Source organism: Agelaius phoeniceus, chromosome 1 (genome assembly GCF_051311805.1).
Source record: "Agelaius phoeniceus isolate bAgePho1 chromosome 1, bAgePho1.hap1, whole genome shotgun sequence".
Lineage (NCBI taxonomy): Eukaryota > Metazoa > Chordata > Aves > Passeriformes > Icteridae > Agelaius > Agelaius phoeniceus.
This window is the reverse complement of record NC_135265.1, coordinates 49,261,419-49,277,533: the sequence shown is the minus strand read 5'-3', so window position 1 is coordinate 49,277,533 and position 16,115 is coordinate 49,261,419. Positions and strand designations below refer to the sequence as shown.

Genomic DNA, 16,115 nt, shown 5'->3' with positions numbered 1-16,115 from the left:
CTTGAAGAAGAGGAAAGAGTCACAGGGTGGGTTTTGCTGGGACCAGGTGAACGTGCAGGGCTGCAGAGGCTTTGAGAGAGCAAGCCAGGATCCAGTATGGCTGGCACCCACCTCCTCCTCATCCAGCACCTTGCCTCCCCAGACAGCAGCCCTGCAGCTCATGGGGGGCAAGTACCAGCACCCCAAAGGTGCTGCACTGCACAGCAGCTGTCCCTGCTCCCTGCACCCTCAGCCAGCCACGACAGCTCTGGTATTGCTGACCTGGGCAGTGATGGGTCACCAGCTCCCCTTTTCTACCCTCCCTTCACTACCAGTTTACTTCTACCCAGTGTGTTTAACAGGGTCACATCAAGTTTCTGTGAAGCCTTGATGATCCTGAGGCCTAAAAGAGAGGATTTAACACATATTCATGAGTAATTTTCCATATAAATTTCCAAAGCTCAAAGGCTTTGGCTGCAGTTGTGCACTCATTGGGTTCCCTGGGGCATGCTCACCAGAGAAGACCTCCCTGAGCACTGTGGGATTTCTGTGTGCATCCTCCTGCTGCCTGGAGCAGGAATACATTAAATAATTCAGTTCTGGCAAGGAAGACAGCCCTGTGGGAAACAATTTATACAAAGGTTACTGGCTCTTAATGGGAATCTTTGGGAAGAAAAGGAAAATGCACCCTTCTATTTAGATGAAAAAGGAGCATGTCCATATAACAAATAATTCCCAGTAGCTATGCCTCAAGGCCCATGTGCAAAGGATAAGAAAGGTCCATTGCTATGTTCTGAAGGTTTTATATAAGAGCTGAATAGATCAGAGAGGAAATTAGAGAGTGTTGAAGAAAGTCATGTTCTGCCTGGCACTAGAGACCTTGTCAAGCAGGCAAGTGAACTCACCAGCTACCTGAAGTATTAACAAATAAAAAGAGCTCACAACAACATGAGCAGGAAGGAGGCAAAGATCAGACATGGCTAATTTGGGAGTGAGCAGCCTACACCAAAAGCCCATGGGCCCAGCCTGGCAGCACAGCCTGATGTGTAGGACTGGGTCACCCAAGGCACCTTTAGTTCAAAGATCAAAAGCCATCTGTCAGCTGAGACAATCCTTCACCTCTCTTCCTGCTCTCATTTCTTTTTGCTCTCCTGTCCTTTCCACTTTCATTTTCCTCATGAGTTTAGGAAGAGCACTTTGTCTCCTCTGCAGACAGACTAGCTGGCAGGTCACACAGCCACAGCTATGACAAATACCCCAAATGTGGGATGAATAGATCCAGCATATACTTGTCCTGCTTATCTTCTGGATGTCACTTAGTCTAAATACAGCAGCACCATGAGAGATGTTTTCTTGCTAAAATATCAAAGCTGCTTTAGTAAAGACAGAATTACCGAAAGGGCTCTTCACTTCCAGAGACACTTCAAGACACCACAGCACTGTAAACCTTCATCATTTTAATAGAAAAATCCTCTCAATTGTTGTGTACTTTGAGTATAGTTTCTGGGACAAGTCAGCATCACTGGAAAAAATGAGGTAAGTACACGTGCATGAAGGTGTTGTGTAACAAAATGTAGCATCACTTTCATTTCCTAAAATTGCAAGGGCCCAATTTTATTGAGAGACACTGGAAATGCAAGCCCACACTAATTAGAAATCTAGAGTGATATTGCCTGTGTACATACTTTTTTCCAGGTTTACCAGATGTTTGATGAACATTATCTAAATTATCTGTCTTATGCTTAAAGCTCTTTGGAAATGTATTCAATTTTTTCTGTTTAACCACCCTTCCTTTGTTCATAAGAAATGGGTGAACACAAAAGGAACATCTGTGTTTAAAACACAGTAACATTATTTGATTTTACTTTGACATAAAGATTCTTGATATTACAATATGCAAAGCAGCATTTTTCACCTGTTAATACAGCTTCGTGGGTAATGACTATTGTAGACATCCTTTTCTAATTTTTTTTCCGTCTGAAATGAATTTCATATTGCAATCCTTGTCAGCTTGAAACTACAGCCATATCTCTTTTTCAAAGCTGTGTGCAGATTGTAGAAAGGGATGCAGGCAAGAAGATGGTTTCTCTGCAGCACTTGCAAAAAAATTACCTGCTGTTTACTTTCACTGTGGATTTCTACAAGGATTGTTTTCAGTGGTGAAATTTTGAAGAATGGCATTGAATTTTTTTTTTATTGTTTCTAAAATTCTACTTATACATCCCCTACCACAATAAAGAAGATCTCTGGATGCTGCTCCACAGAAGGCATTTTAAACAGTCTTTGTTAGACCTCCTTCTTCTTAAACCTTATAGCACTCACCTAAGAAAAGTAGCTAAAATATTCATATAAAGTACCACTAAAACTCAGTTCTCAGAAGTATTTCTCTAGCAGCAATATCCCAAGCTATAAAGGTTTGCTTGTGCTGAAGCCACACAGAAAGGAATTAAACTGCAAAATAGGAGGAAAGACCAGATCTGGAAAGTGTTTGCAGTTTACACACAGCTCTGTAATGAGGCACAGACAGTGAAGGAGGGTGAAACATGAATTCCAGTATAGACAGCAATCCCACTGCAGCCTTGATCAACACAAGCCATTGTCAATGACTGAAAAGAGGACAGGATCCTTTTCCTAGAGCTTTTAAAGATTGGGCTTGCCAGTGACCATAAGGAATGCCACAGGAATCTTACCTTGGCAGAAGATAGAGGTGTGACTCCCTAAAACAATTTCTAGTCCCCTGAATTGTCACAGAAAATGCCTGGAGGAGACATGGCACAAAAGACCACAGCACAACACCTTTTAAGCCTGAGGGTTTCCCTCTGCAACACCTGTCAGCTCAGGTCTCCCATTTGCAACTTTTTCCCCTTCTCCACACCCCCATGGCAATGAGGGCCTGCAGCACATTTAGACACTAACTACCATTCAACACCACAGAAAGAAGTGTTGTTAGAATCATAGAATGGCTTGGGTCAGAAGGGACCTCTAAAAATCATCTAGTTTCAAAATGCCAGCCTCCTGCACGGTGCAGAGGGCAGCTGTAATTCTCTAGACAAAGTGCAGATGAGAGAGTGGGAACTCATGCACAGAGTAGCATCCCTCAGTGCCTCACTACTCTCCTTTATTCTGCTACTCATTACACTACAAGGGATTTTCTCTTTGTATTTCTCCTTTTGAAACCAACCCATTTACAAACACTGACTGTTTAATTCTAGGTTATTCGAGCTTCTTTGAAGATACTTTGCAGCAATGGAAAAATAGCTCCTGTCTCCCCAGCTGCTTTTAAAACCACCACTGACAGTTGTCCTTGCCTTTCCTTGGTTGAGGACTTCCTCTTGCAATGTTTTCCTCCCTGCATAATTCTCTTCCCCAGGCTAACCTTTCTTAAGCAGAACTTACTTGAGGGAATCTTCCCAATTAGACATTTAAATCAATTAGGCTGATTGACAGGAGGATTAAGTAGCATATTCTTGATTGCAGACACAAACACTCAGCTGGAAGAAATACCTGCCTCACATAAGGACTTGCTGAGGCTTAATTAGTTAATGTTTGTGAAGAGCTTTGAACACATGAAGTGCTGTATCTCCTCTGTTATTCTCTCTGTTCCTAGTAATAGAGGCTTCAAATTTGGACATGGCAAAAAACAAGGATGGTGGACAGGGACCTTGACCCAATGCCACTGGGGACCACAGCTGCAGGAGAGGACAGTGATGTCTAACAGGGCTTTGCTCTAACTAAACATCTCTGCTGCTCTGTGCTCACGAAGCCTCTCTCATTTCTCTGCAGGATGGCAGCAGCTCCTGACCTCCAGACCTCACACCAGGACTTTCCCCCTTTCTGGAACCACACCAGCATCAGATCAGCAGGCAGGGCATGAGTGAATTCTGGATCCCAGTTGTTGTGCATCCTGTTCTCCAGAACTCTTCCCAGGAGGGAATTCAGGCTGTCTGTGCTTTTAAAGTGCCATTCACTAAGGCATCAAGGCACTCATTCCTAATAAATAAACAAGAGCTCAAGTTCGTGGAGGCCTTTGAGGCTGCCCAAAAGCAGCACTGGTATTATTACCAGCTAACACACACCTAGGAAAGCTTCACATTTACAGAAACTCTCTACACACCTCAGCAACACAAAAGATCTCTTTTCAAAGAAGCATACATAAAGTGTCACCCTGAAAACTTAAATTTCTCTGGTTATATGGGCTTAAATACAGATTTAGTTTTGCAAGTTGTATGCTTCACCAAAAAAAGACTGAAAATCAGTAAAATAACTAAGCGTATTGATTAATATACCAATGAAAATAAGTAGGTTTTTTCAGCCCACACAGAACTGTCTTACTCAAATTGCAAATGTGTACACACATGTGAACTGAAAAACTTTAAGTTTGAGACTCGCAAAATATAGCTTGGACTGGTATTAAAATAAATCCTCAGAGTCCAACCATTGTAGCATGCCAGTATGGAGGTTTCCATCTAAAAAACAAAGCTGTCCCATCCTTACCCTTTCTCTGTCAGCCCATTTGACATTGAAAGCAAATTGAACAACAGTCAGTCCTGGTGATTTACCTTGCCAGAATGAAGCAGCTGAATTCTTTGTCTGTTCTCCTCCCAGAAACCCTTGTACAGGTGTAGCATTCACATTCTCTGAAAAATCCCTTTGCCCAGGATTTTTCTCCTGGGAAGCTGAGAAGCCTCAGAAAAAGGAAAACAATTCTTATCTCATTTGCTTCTCCTCTGTTTTGCTCATGTGGAATGTGTTTGGAGATTGTTTACCCACAGGTGATTGTTTCATTGGATTCTGGTGTGAGTTGTTTTGGCTCATTGGCCAATCAGGGCCAAGCTGTGTCAGGGCTCTGGAAAGAGTCACAGGTTTCATTATTATCTTTCTAGCATTGAGTAAATATCCTTTCTGTATTCTTTAGTATAGTTAGTATAGTATTCTTTAATACAATATAATATTATGAAGTAATTAATTAGCCTTCTGAGAACGTGGAGTCAGATGCATCATTCCTGCCTTCATCAGGACATTCCCAGCTAATACAATATACAGGATCTGTCCAAAAGTTCATCCAAAGTTCCCCTGATGAAGGCTGTTTAGGTTTTGGTAGAATTCATAAAAGTCTGATTCATTAAAACAATGACCTGAAGACATTGTCTTTGCCAGTGCATTTTGAGTAATTGCTGAGGATTTTTTCTGCTGTGAGGAGAAGTAGCAATGCTGGCAGATAGCCCTAAGAGCCAACACAATAGAGGGCACGCACAGAATTCACACTGATACCATTAAAATACATGTGCACAGACACAAGCTGTAAACCTGAAAAGCCTCAAGCAATCGTTATTTCCAGCTAAAGGGAAAAAGTCTCCATCACCAGCTCTAATCAATTTAAACAGAGGAATGCCCTCAGAAACACCAGCAAATGCTTTAATTTCAAAACATACGTTTTTGAAGGTGCTCATGAAGGAATCTTTGCTACTGGCAAGTACATAGGAACTAAGTTTAGTGTCACAGAAATACAACACTAAATGTTTGTTTTCCTTAAAACCTGGATTAGCAAGCAGCAGAAAATATTCTAAACAAGGGTGGGATTCTCAAGGCAAAAGCCTAAATTGTACCATTGTTTCTCAGGAAGTGATAATCTAAAACCCACGTTTGTGTCTTTTAAGATTCCCAACATCAAAGCTTAAAAAAATACTAAAATAAATATTCTACCATAAAATAAATACAGGTTCACTTTCAGCAACCATCACATTCAGTGGTTTCTTTTGGAGTTTAGAGAACCAATTGTTTTTCCTGGTCATTAAGGGATTTATCTGAACACCCCTGTTCCAGTTTTCTTGATATATCCTGCTGCCTTTCCCCAGGTAAGTCTGCACCTAAAAACAGGTTTTGGAATATTCTGATTTTGTAAACTTACCAGTTATTAGCCAATAATTCATGTAAGGCTTCAGCTGTTAGGAGGAGTTTATTACTGTCACTAACATCCTTCTCTAACTTCTGTCCCTTCAATATTAACTCTGTGAGTTATGAAAGCATGTAAAAATAAACTTCCATAAAATTCTCCTGTGGATGAATAATTGCTCGAAGTTACTTACATGGTGGAGCAGTTTTGCTCTTATTTCTTTTAAGGGATTCTTCTCCCATCCTGTCATTAGAAAATTATGATCCAGGTGAGATAATCCAGTGGTTGCCATAGTATCTGCATGGAATTAGCTATTCCCAGACACACAGAAGTAACTGGGGAACCACCACAGGAATGTCACACACCAGCAAAGGCAGATATTTTTTATTTCACTCATAAGGCTCTGGTAGATTTGTCTAGAGCATTGATTTACTTCAGAAAATAAAACATTTTAGAAAAAGGTTATATTTTCCTTCAGCTTTTCCTCCTGTTTAATTTTCCACTTTTTTCTTTCAGAATCTTGTTTGTTTCAAATCACAAGGGGCTATTTAATATGGTGTCTCTCCCTCTTTCTTTATTTGAAGAAATAATACCTTAACAGGACACATGCTGGCTTTAAGCCAAACAGCCAACATGCTCCCATTTTCAAGAACAATTTTATGCTTCCATTGGAAACACTGGTCAATAATACATTTTTCATCCATCACTCACCATGTGAGCAATATTTTGGCCAATATGTTTCCAGGCAAGCTGAAATTATTAAGATGTATTTGACCCATTTAGTTTCAGCCTTACACTAGGCACAAAAGTTTCTTCTGAGCTGTTAAATAATACATTTTTATGCTGTAGCAGTGCCATGTCATTGAAACTCAACATTGCAAGCTGGGTAGTTGCAAATGCTTAGGTTCACAAAACTGAACTCTTCTTGAAAATCCAGCAATAAAGTTTTCTTGACAATTTACCATAGCAGTTAACAATCACACACTTCCATTTTCTAGGCAAATTATCTTCATTGCTGAAATCCTTTATGTTAAACACTATATAAAATGTTTTATGCTGCAATTCTTCATGGGAAATGCCTTCTTACAGTAGAATGGTTGTCACTGAAATTTAGAAAGCTTTATAAAGACAGCAATGACAATTCAGGATTAGTCTTTCATATGATTCAATGCATTTTTCCAGTGGTTATAAGGAGCATCCCTTTTTCAGACCTACACTCCTTATCCAATCTAGCAATCTCACACAGCTCCAGTTGCAGCACTTGCTCAGCCCTACCAAGGTACTTCATGTTCTCACTGCACCAAATATTCTTATTGCTTTAATTTTTTTTATTTCTTATTGCTTTAATTGCTGAAACACTCTGGGAGTAATTCCTGTATTTCTCTGGTTTTTAAAATGCTTCCAGCTCTTCATATCAGTTTCTGAATTTGGAAAACAAAATATATTTCCAATGACAGTTTAAGGTTATTAGCTTTACTTTTTCTGATTTTCCAATTTCTACTTTGTCAACAGTTCTAATTTAAAAAGAAAAAAATCTACAAGAATACAACATACAACATCTGATTTTTATGATAATCACACAAATTTGTTGCACTGCTGGACTCTGCCTTCAACTACTTCTGACATAGAAAACACATCTGAATCCCACTCCTAACAGCAAAGCATTAAATCAGATTTAATTAGCTGTCTATACAAATTGTTAAAACGAAGTGCAATAAATTTGTGTGATTATCATAAAAGTCAGTCATTCCAAAGAGTTTACTGTTATTCTTAGGGTAATGAGGAGGCTGTGATGTCTTTAAGGACCAATATGCAGTAAAATTTTCTCCCTGGCATCCACTTTGTCACACATGCAGAGAGGTAGCTTCTTCAAAACCACCACCAATATCCTAGACACAGTTTTATTTCCACTGCTTCAGTAGATACTGCAGGCATGCAGGAAAATACCATTTTTAATAACAGAACTGAAATGTACACAAGCTACTAAGAAAGAGTCTCCTTTGAAAAAGCCACTTTTTGCAAGCAACTCCATTTCAAATAGAATGCCTGTTTCCACAAAGAAAGCAAACCTTTTCCTAAACAAACTTGAATTTTACAGAAAATGATTTAATGATGGGAGAAATCAGTCCTGTATGCACTAAGCATAAGTGAAGCTGAGTCTACTTGTCGTGATGGCTCTAACAACCCAGCTTATAAGAATAAGACAATATGGGACAAAAAATGTGGTAGGATAAATCTCAGTTCCAGTTCTGCAAAGATTTGTGCTGGTTTTAATGGGATTACATGCAGCAGCAAAGAAAAACACAGCTGTAAGTATTCAAAGGACTGCAGCATTAGAACAGGTTGTGCTACTCATAAATGAAGGTATATACAATACTTACTGAAATTGCAAACCTTTTAAAACAAGCATTTCCAACTAGATACATTGCCAGAAGGTAAAAAAAAAAAATAACAAAACAATTCAAAATACTTGGCCACACATTTTTTTCGCAATTTATTGGAAAGAACTGAAACATAACATTTACTGTATAATTTACCTTTATTGGAGGTCAGGGGGAGGAATATCAACTTTTCTGCTGAAGTCTACAATGTATTTTAATTTAGAAAATTACACCTTCAGCCAAGTTACAAATAAACCATATTGTAGAACAAACAGTGCCATTATACACTGTCAGCCCAGTTAAAGTGCCCATAATTCCTTTCAGGAACAAGAATGTCAACAGTGAAGTATTACTTGTGGACTTAAAAAAGACAGAAAAATGCATGCCCAGAAATTTAAAAAGCATTTTCCTTACATTGCTTAAATTAAAAGAAATCCAGGTGACAGAAGAAATTATAGGAAAAATATTTAAGAGTGATATTTATGTGTCTTTGGGAAAATCACTTTATAAGCACAGCAAATTTACTATAATGTCAAGCAGACTGAATACCTCCCCAAATCTGAGTACTTGCCAAAAAGCAAGCAGTTGACTCCTGAAAGTTCACTTTAACAAGAAGACCAAACCCCAAGAGGCCTAAGCTCAGGGGATAACATCCCACTATCCCTCCATCACCTTACAGCCAAAAGTTGCAGTAACAGAGATGCAGGAAATCCACCTCTAATTCCAGTCAGAAGCGAGGTGGCTGATTTGATGTTGGAGTCCAGCTATTCTACACAGCTGCTAAACAATCTTAGATTAAGAAGGTCCCTGAATAAAAGCCTGTGTCTCAGAGGAAACAGACTCTGCTGTACTGCCAAGCTTCAATCACAGGTCTCCTGGGCACACATTTTTAAATATTAGGAGACTAAATATATGAGCAGTGACCGAATTCCCATTGTACATTTTCAGGCAGTTATGCACCATGCAGTGTGAAGAACCAGTCTTTTGCAGTTTCACATGCCTAAACATTTCCAAGATTTTTTGCTCATTCCCATTTCTAATGCCAGAATTTCCTGAAGAAAAGCATTTTAACATGTGAAGATTTCACCATGTTTCAATAATGGGAGTGATCCAAGGGCATAAGAGGCCAATGACAGGAGGCAGATGACAGGTAATAGAAAGTATGTAGGTGAGGTCTAGGGGCAATGAAATGTAACAGCATATGGGAAAGTGAAGAAGCTGACCTTGGTTGCAAATGGAGGGGATACCCAGGGACCACTTTATCTTCAGGCCGTTGAAAAGCTAAAAAAGCAACTCTGTCTGTTAGGCATGTGTTTTACTACAAAATGAAACACTGATGACTCAATTCTACATGCCTGGATCTTTGTGCTTGCTTCAAGTCTGAGGACATGAAAATATGTAATCATGTTTAAAAGCTGCAACCAACTAAAGAAGAGCCAAGTCAATGGTTAAAGTTGATGGAGAGCCTCTGGTTTCTAAAAGGAGAATATTTTTTGAATAGCCAATATGAGATAGCAAAGAAATAACTCTGGAATAACTAGAACTTGATCAGTATCTCCCTTTTGAGTTAGGAACCAAACAATATCTTTTAAGAGGCATGAAAGGATTTCTACTCAGCTAAATTGCTAAAGCTTGCAGCAAACAAAGAGATTCTTGCCTTCTATTGCCTTAGACCCAGCAAATCCTCTGGAAGTAGAACTTTCCTGTTGGGGTCTGCAATATTAATTAATATGTTGCACTTAGCTCTTGGGGGCAGGGTTGTTTTTCCTGGTGACATATTCAGACTCTCTTCATTGTTAGTATTTAAAGAGATGAGGACACCAAAACTTGTTTTATTTTCAGTGGAATATAAAACCTAATCTAATCTAATCCAATCCACAAAGACTTAAGGAGGGGCAAGAAGGGATATCTTACTAACATATCAGCAAGAATTTGCTTGGAGTCTATAATCTCCCCCAGCTTTGAGCTTCCTCAGACATACTGTAGAGAAAGGAACCAATCAAGAAATGAAAATATTAAGGGGAAGATGACTCCAGAACCCAAGGAGACAATATACCTTAGAAAAACCTCAGAAAAGGAAGAATAGTGATAATCCTCAATCACAGAGTGTGAACATGGTTCATATATTGGAAACCCTCTTACAGAGCATAAAGATCAGGTCTTCATTGGAATGTCATACAGAGGGAAAAGAAAAGCCTGAGAAAAGGCAGTAGGAGATGAGAGGGGATTTTCACCATTTTTTGTCTTAGTCCAGCCTAATATTACTTTCAACACCAGCAAGCAAAGCTTGAGGCTGAGCCCTCCAAAATCATATGGGTTTTCATTGCTACAAATAAATTAAACCATAATGTTCGGGCACCTGGACTCCCTTGGACAGCACAGAGGCCGAGCAAGAACAGTGGAAGCAACAAGAGAAAAGAAGGAATAATGAAGCAGGAGAGAAAGAAAGAAGTAAAAACCCTGAGAAGCACCTGGAAGCTTTTTCAGCCTCCAACCTGAAGGAGGAGGGCCTAATGCCACACATCTATTAGCAACAGTGACAAACCTGTGCCTCAGCACTGCCACAGCAGCATCTGCACTTACAGGTGCCCTGCAGTGACCACCTGGCACAGTCCATGTTTAGCCTGTCTGGAACACAGAGAACGTGAAAGAAAAACAAAATCATTGAAAAAATAATTACTTTTATAATCATTACAAGCAAATTCTCCATCTTCTGCACTATGAATAAGGCTGCAGACAGGTTCTTAAAGGTGAAAAAGGCAACTTGTAACACAATCTCCAAACTTTCAGATTCATTGTTGATTAAATACTTTTTGTCACTTCAGACTTTATTCCTAAACAACTATATTAAAAATAAGATAATTACAAAATATAATATTGCACATCAGAAGCTATTTTTCCACAGTTTCCTATCCAAAATAGACTTAAATTGACAGAGGATACATTATTACTAGTACTCAATTACAATGTAATGCTTTTATAATATAAGGTTACATTAGGTTCCCTTAACTCAGGGAAGCACTTAAATCCATTCTGGTTTTCAGGAAAAGGAAAAGTCTTCCTGACTCAGAGACTCCAAAGCAGAAGTATGACATATCACAGAGCTACTATTTGGGCATACAGAGAAGAATTGATTGGTTTGTTTCACCAATTCTTGAACTCCACAGCAAGTCTTATTCCAGTAAGTATTAGAAATAAGCTAATTCAATTTAAAGTGCAATTCTCCTTTAAGAGTCAAGTGATCTCTACTTTTATACATAATTCTTGCAGAAAAACAGTCACAAGATGAAACAGAAACGTGATGACAGCACCCTACACTTTTTGGTTATTCAGCAAGTTCACACAAAATATTAGCACTCACCAAAAAATAATATTCCGGTTTTATATAGTTGTGAAAATGTTCCACTGATTCTGAAATGCTTCTGACATTTCTCACTATGAAATACATAGGCAGAGCAGCAGCTCTCCAAGTGTAAAACACCTTCCTTCATTTCTACAGGCTGTGTATTCAGTGCCAACATCCCTGACTTTCTAACATCAATATTATTTGCTAGCACATAGAACTTGAGGATAAAGAATTATAAAATGGAAAACTCAAGTGCTTTTTGAATTTAATTAATTAATCAAATGTTCTGAGATTCAAAAGCTGGTCTAGGTCAAGGCCCCTCTCTGGGCTGTAATTTTCCCCCACAGAATTTCTTTAAAACTGCATCCAATAAAAATATTAAAAACCACATGCAATAGAGCATCTGACGCTTCCCCTGGGAGACCTTTCCACAGCCAACAAGTTGTTTTTCCTCAAGTTGGATTTTCATTTAATTTCATCCCATTGTGTATTCTCATGGAAGCAAGGAGAAAAGGTCACAGTGAGGGCAAGAGATGGAAAAACCCAACCAACTAAACAAAACAATTGCTAAACTACACTGAAAAAGTGTGATGATGAAAGGGAAACTATGAAGGCAAGGGTTAATTTCAGTCACAACTTCCAAGCTTTTTCTTCTCCACCAGCATGGAAAAGTCACAGATGCACATGGAGGTCTCCAAGAGGGAAAAAATTCAATATGGAAAATTAACTGAGTTAACATTTCATAATTATGATTTTGGGAAAAGAAGCAAAGTGCCCTTAGAACTGCTTAACTTCCTACTGCCCAGAGGAGGAAGAAAACCTCTTTGAAACTTGTTATTATTTGAATCTTGAAAAGGTGTCAGCCATATCTTCATTTTCTAAAAACAAATGAAACCTACATAGTACACAGCACCACCTTCTTGTAACAGGAACATTGGACCATCTATTACCCTGAACAACCAATGAAAGATGTCGCCAAAGGAGATTTCATAAAACATCAGATTTACTCAATAAGGGTTTGTATCCCCTCACAACCTAATAAATACAATATCTGGCTGTTTATTTAATATATCCTACAGCTCAACAATTTATTTACTTTTTATTCTTCCTTCTCTGTGGCTAGAAGGAATTAGTGAAAAGACTCTTTAAAGAATTAGTGCAAGACGTGTATGCAGACAGCTATTTTGAAAACATTACAAACACAAAACTCCTGGAGGATATCATACAAAAAGGATGAAAGAAGATTCACCACTAGTGTGAGTCACAGAAGCAAAATTTGTAAAAGATGTAAAAGCCCTAATAAGTAATTAAAGAAAAAGAATAGACACCCTCCAGAATTTATCCAGTCCCCGCTGCTTTCAACAGAGAGAAAGCAAGTAACATCATAGAAGGTGGATGTGAATGTGATCTCTGTCCTTCAGAATCTCAGAATCAAAAAAAAAGGCATGGCAATAGCCACCAACAGCTACACATTAAATTCCCAATTCATTTTGAAAAGAAAACATAAATGATTTGTTAATCAATAAAAAGAAGACAAAATGAGCTTGAAAGATTTCATGTGTCCTCATTAACAACTTCCTTTCGGCGCTGGGCCCGGAAATGGCGCTCGATGTTGATTGTCACTTCCCTCTGCAGATTCCTGCTGTTGGTTTTCCCGGCTGTTCTGATCCAGGGGTGCTGAAGTACCTGACGTGCTGTGTAGCGCTTCTGGGGATCCACTATCAACAGCCTGGTGATGAGGTCTTTTGCTGCTATTATGGAAGAAAGCAAAGGAGAGAGGGGTGAAGCACGGTGGTGTGCAACGTGCTACAGGATGTGCAATCCTGTGCAATGTGCTCTAGCATGACCCTGCTTGAGCAGGGTGTTTGAAACACATCACCCACTGTGGTCACTTCAACCCTTACCATTCTGTGATGGTGACAGTTATACCCACACAAAATGTCCTTTTTGCTTTTTTCATTAGTTTTACCATGGTTTTTGTAACTATCCCCAGGAGCTATTCTAAAAACTGCAGTTAGAGTTAGTGACAGAAAATATTAAATCTCCATGACTGATGTCATTCTCCCCTTCAGACACAGAGGAGAAAGTGAAGGGAATTTAATCTCAAAAGTGCGCTGGAGGCCTCTGGCTGAGTGTTCACATTCACAGGAATGAGCACTGGCTATCTCATCTATTATAAGGCATAAATGTTGTAAAATGCTGTGGAACGAGTCCTTTAAAAGACTGTACAGGGATTAAAGGAGTTCTAGGGTTTCTGATTTTGAAGAGTGCACAAAAGACACTGTACTAGCCTGTGAGAAAGAAAAAACTACTATGTGCAGACCCCACTGTCAATAGGAAATTGACACTGTGTTCTCCAGGACAAGGGTTTCATTCCCAGCTTTTGAGATTTTTTTTGTAACATCCTTACAATCTAACATAGCCCTTGAGATTATTTTGACACCTTTTTCTGCAGAGACACATACACAAGATGAGGAAAATCCTTGCTTTTGCTTACAGAGGGAGGAATTGAGGACTCCATTAAAGCATGCTGAACTAATATGCAGAAACACAGGCATTGATATACCAGAGTATTAAATTCACATTTAAAGCACAGATTCACACAAGAGAGACCCATAAAAACACCCCAAGTTGATGAAGCTCACTTCCCTGAAAAAAGGAAAGAAGACTGCCACTTCTCAGATCTACTGTAAGTGCAGAATCTTACCTGCAGAAATATTGTCCCAGTAAGGGGATAGGAACTCGTAGTGACCCAGCTGTATGATCTGAAACAGCTCCTCCTGATCACGGTCCTGACTGCGGAAAGGGGGAAAACCGCAGAGCAGGATGTAAAGGATCACACCAGCTGCCCACATGTCTACTTCGAGGCCATAGCCTAAGGAAGAAGGGACAAACCATGTCGTGTTTCAGAAAGAAAACTCACAACTGCAAGGGAACTGTTTCTTTGAAATAGAATGAAAAGTCAACACAGAATCTCTGCTCAGTTCCTCAAAAAGAAGAGGTGAGCAAAAGAATGAGTGGCTGGTACGCCACGCTTACAAACTGCCCATTATTAGCTACAGCTCTCACAGAGTCTCTCTTTTCCACAACATGTTTCACAAACACTGTCTCACAAGGCCAGTGTCAACTGGAGACTAATTGAGAAAACAGGGCATGTATTTCTAAAATAGTCACCCTCAGATTCCCTTCAAAAAAGAACTAAGAGTGCCAAGTTTCCATTGAAATTGGATATAACTGGAGATGTGCAACCCAGCTCCACAGAACAAAAGCCAGAAATAGATTTGTTTGAGTCACCAACAAAACTGACTTCTTTCCAGATCTGAATCTTTTTGGAGATGAAATCTTCAAAATTCCTTGTGATGCAAAACATGTTTTGAAATGTTAAATAGTTTTAACATACATGTTCACAATGACTTGGCATCATCAGGGGATTTGGAAAGTTGTTTGGATTACAGTTATGAAATGGGGCTGGCTACTCTTAGGTTATAACATGAACTTTTGGTCATTTTCCCCCCTTCAGCTATTATTATCTATGATATTTTATGGCTTATCTGCTTGGAAGTGAGTGATATATTAGCACAGACACTAATAATGCAAATATAACTGATGTCATGCTCATGTTTGTTAAAAACTAAGAAGTTTCCTTTCCCAAATTACACTGCTAGCCAACCTCCTACCCTGAAAAGATATTTCAGTAGGTTGAAACATTCTGGACTACTTCCATTATTAGAAAGTTCAGCATAATTGAAAGATTTATGACAAATTAAAAATATATACACTCACCCTTCTCAGCAAGTATTTCAGGAGCAACATACGTTGGTGTTCCACAGACAGTAAATATGGGTTTTGTAACCTGCTTAGCAAGGCCGAAATCTGCCAGTTTCAGTGTAGTAGATTTATCTGCATTGTGCTGAACCTATATCCAAACATAATACATAGATATGTTTAGTCCAGATGCATTTTAAAACGGCAAAATATAAAGGAAGCAGAAAATTAAACAGGAGGGAGTTCTAATAATAGTATTAATAATGGAAACAGTCTTCAGTACATGGCTCTTTTCCCCCCCACACTAAGAGGGTTCATTTATTTAAGAGGATAAGTATTTATTTAAGAGGATAAGCAATTATGGAAAAAAGATAACTTTGCTCTACAAACTCTGGCACACTGCAATTTCCAAGAAATTAATAGAAGGAACACAAAAAATAATTGAGAGTCAATTTAATACTATTATTTCCTCTTGAGAAAATAAACTGTTCTTTTTCCCTGGGAAAGCAAAGAAGAATGCTGTGGACTTAAATGCAATGAGCCCATGTAAACTGCTGATTTTTTTTTTAGCCCCAGAGAGCAACTAAGTACCACACAACTGCTCAGTCACTCATCCCCCATCTGCCCACAGTGGGATGGGAAGGATAACCCAAAAAACAGTGGGATAAGATAAGAACAATTCAATAACTGAAATTATTAAAGCATGATAATAATAACAGTTGGAATGGTAACAACTATAATGAGAAGGGGG

General features: G+C 38.9%; 1 protein-coding gene across 1 annotated transcript in view; it reads right to left on the bottom strand.

Annotated features, from left to right (window-relative positions):
• Positions 1 to 8,339: 8,339 nt before the first annotated feature.
• The window catches only part of DCLK3 (doublecortin like kinase 3), a 30,425-nt gene continuing 22,649 nt past the window's right edge, over positions 8,340 to 16,115 (bottom strand). Inside the window, exons 3-5 of the mRNA XM_054642638.2 lie at positions 15,383 to 15,515; positions 14,307 to 14,474; positions 8,340 to 13,350 (exon numbers count right to left, since the gene is read on the bottom strand). Of these exons, the coding sequence (XP_054498613.2) occupies positions 13,154 to 13,350; positions 14,307 to 14,474; positions 15,383 to 15,515 (498 nt within the window). The 3' untranslated portion in view covers positions 8,340 to 13,153. The remainder of the gene's footprint in view (positions 13,351 to 14,306; positions 14,475 to 15,382; positions 15,516 to 16,115) is intronic.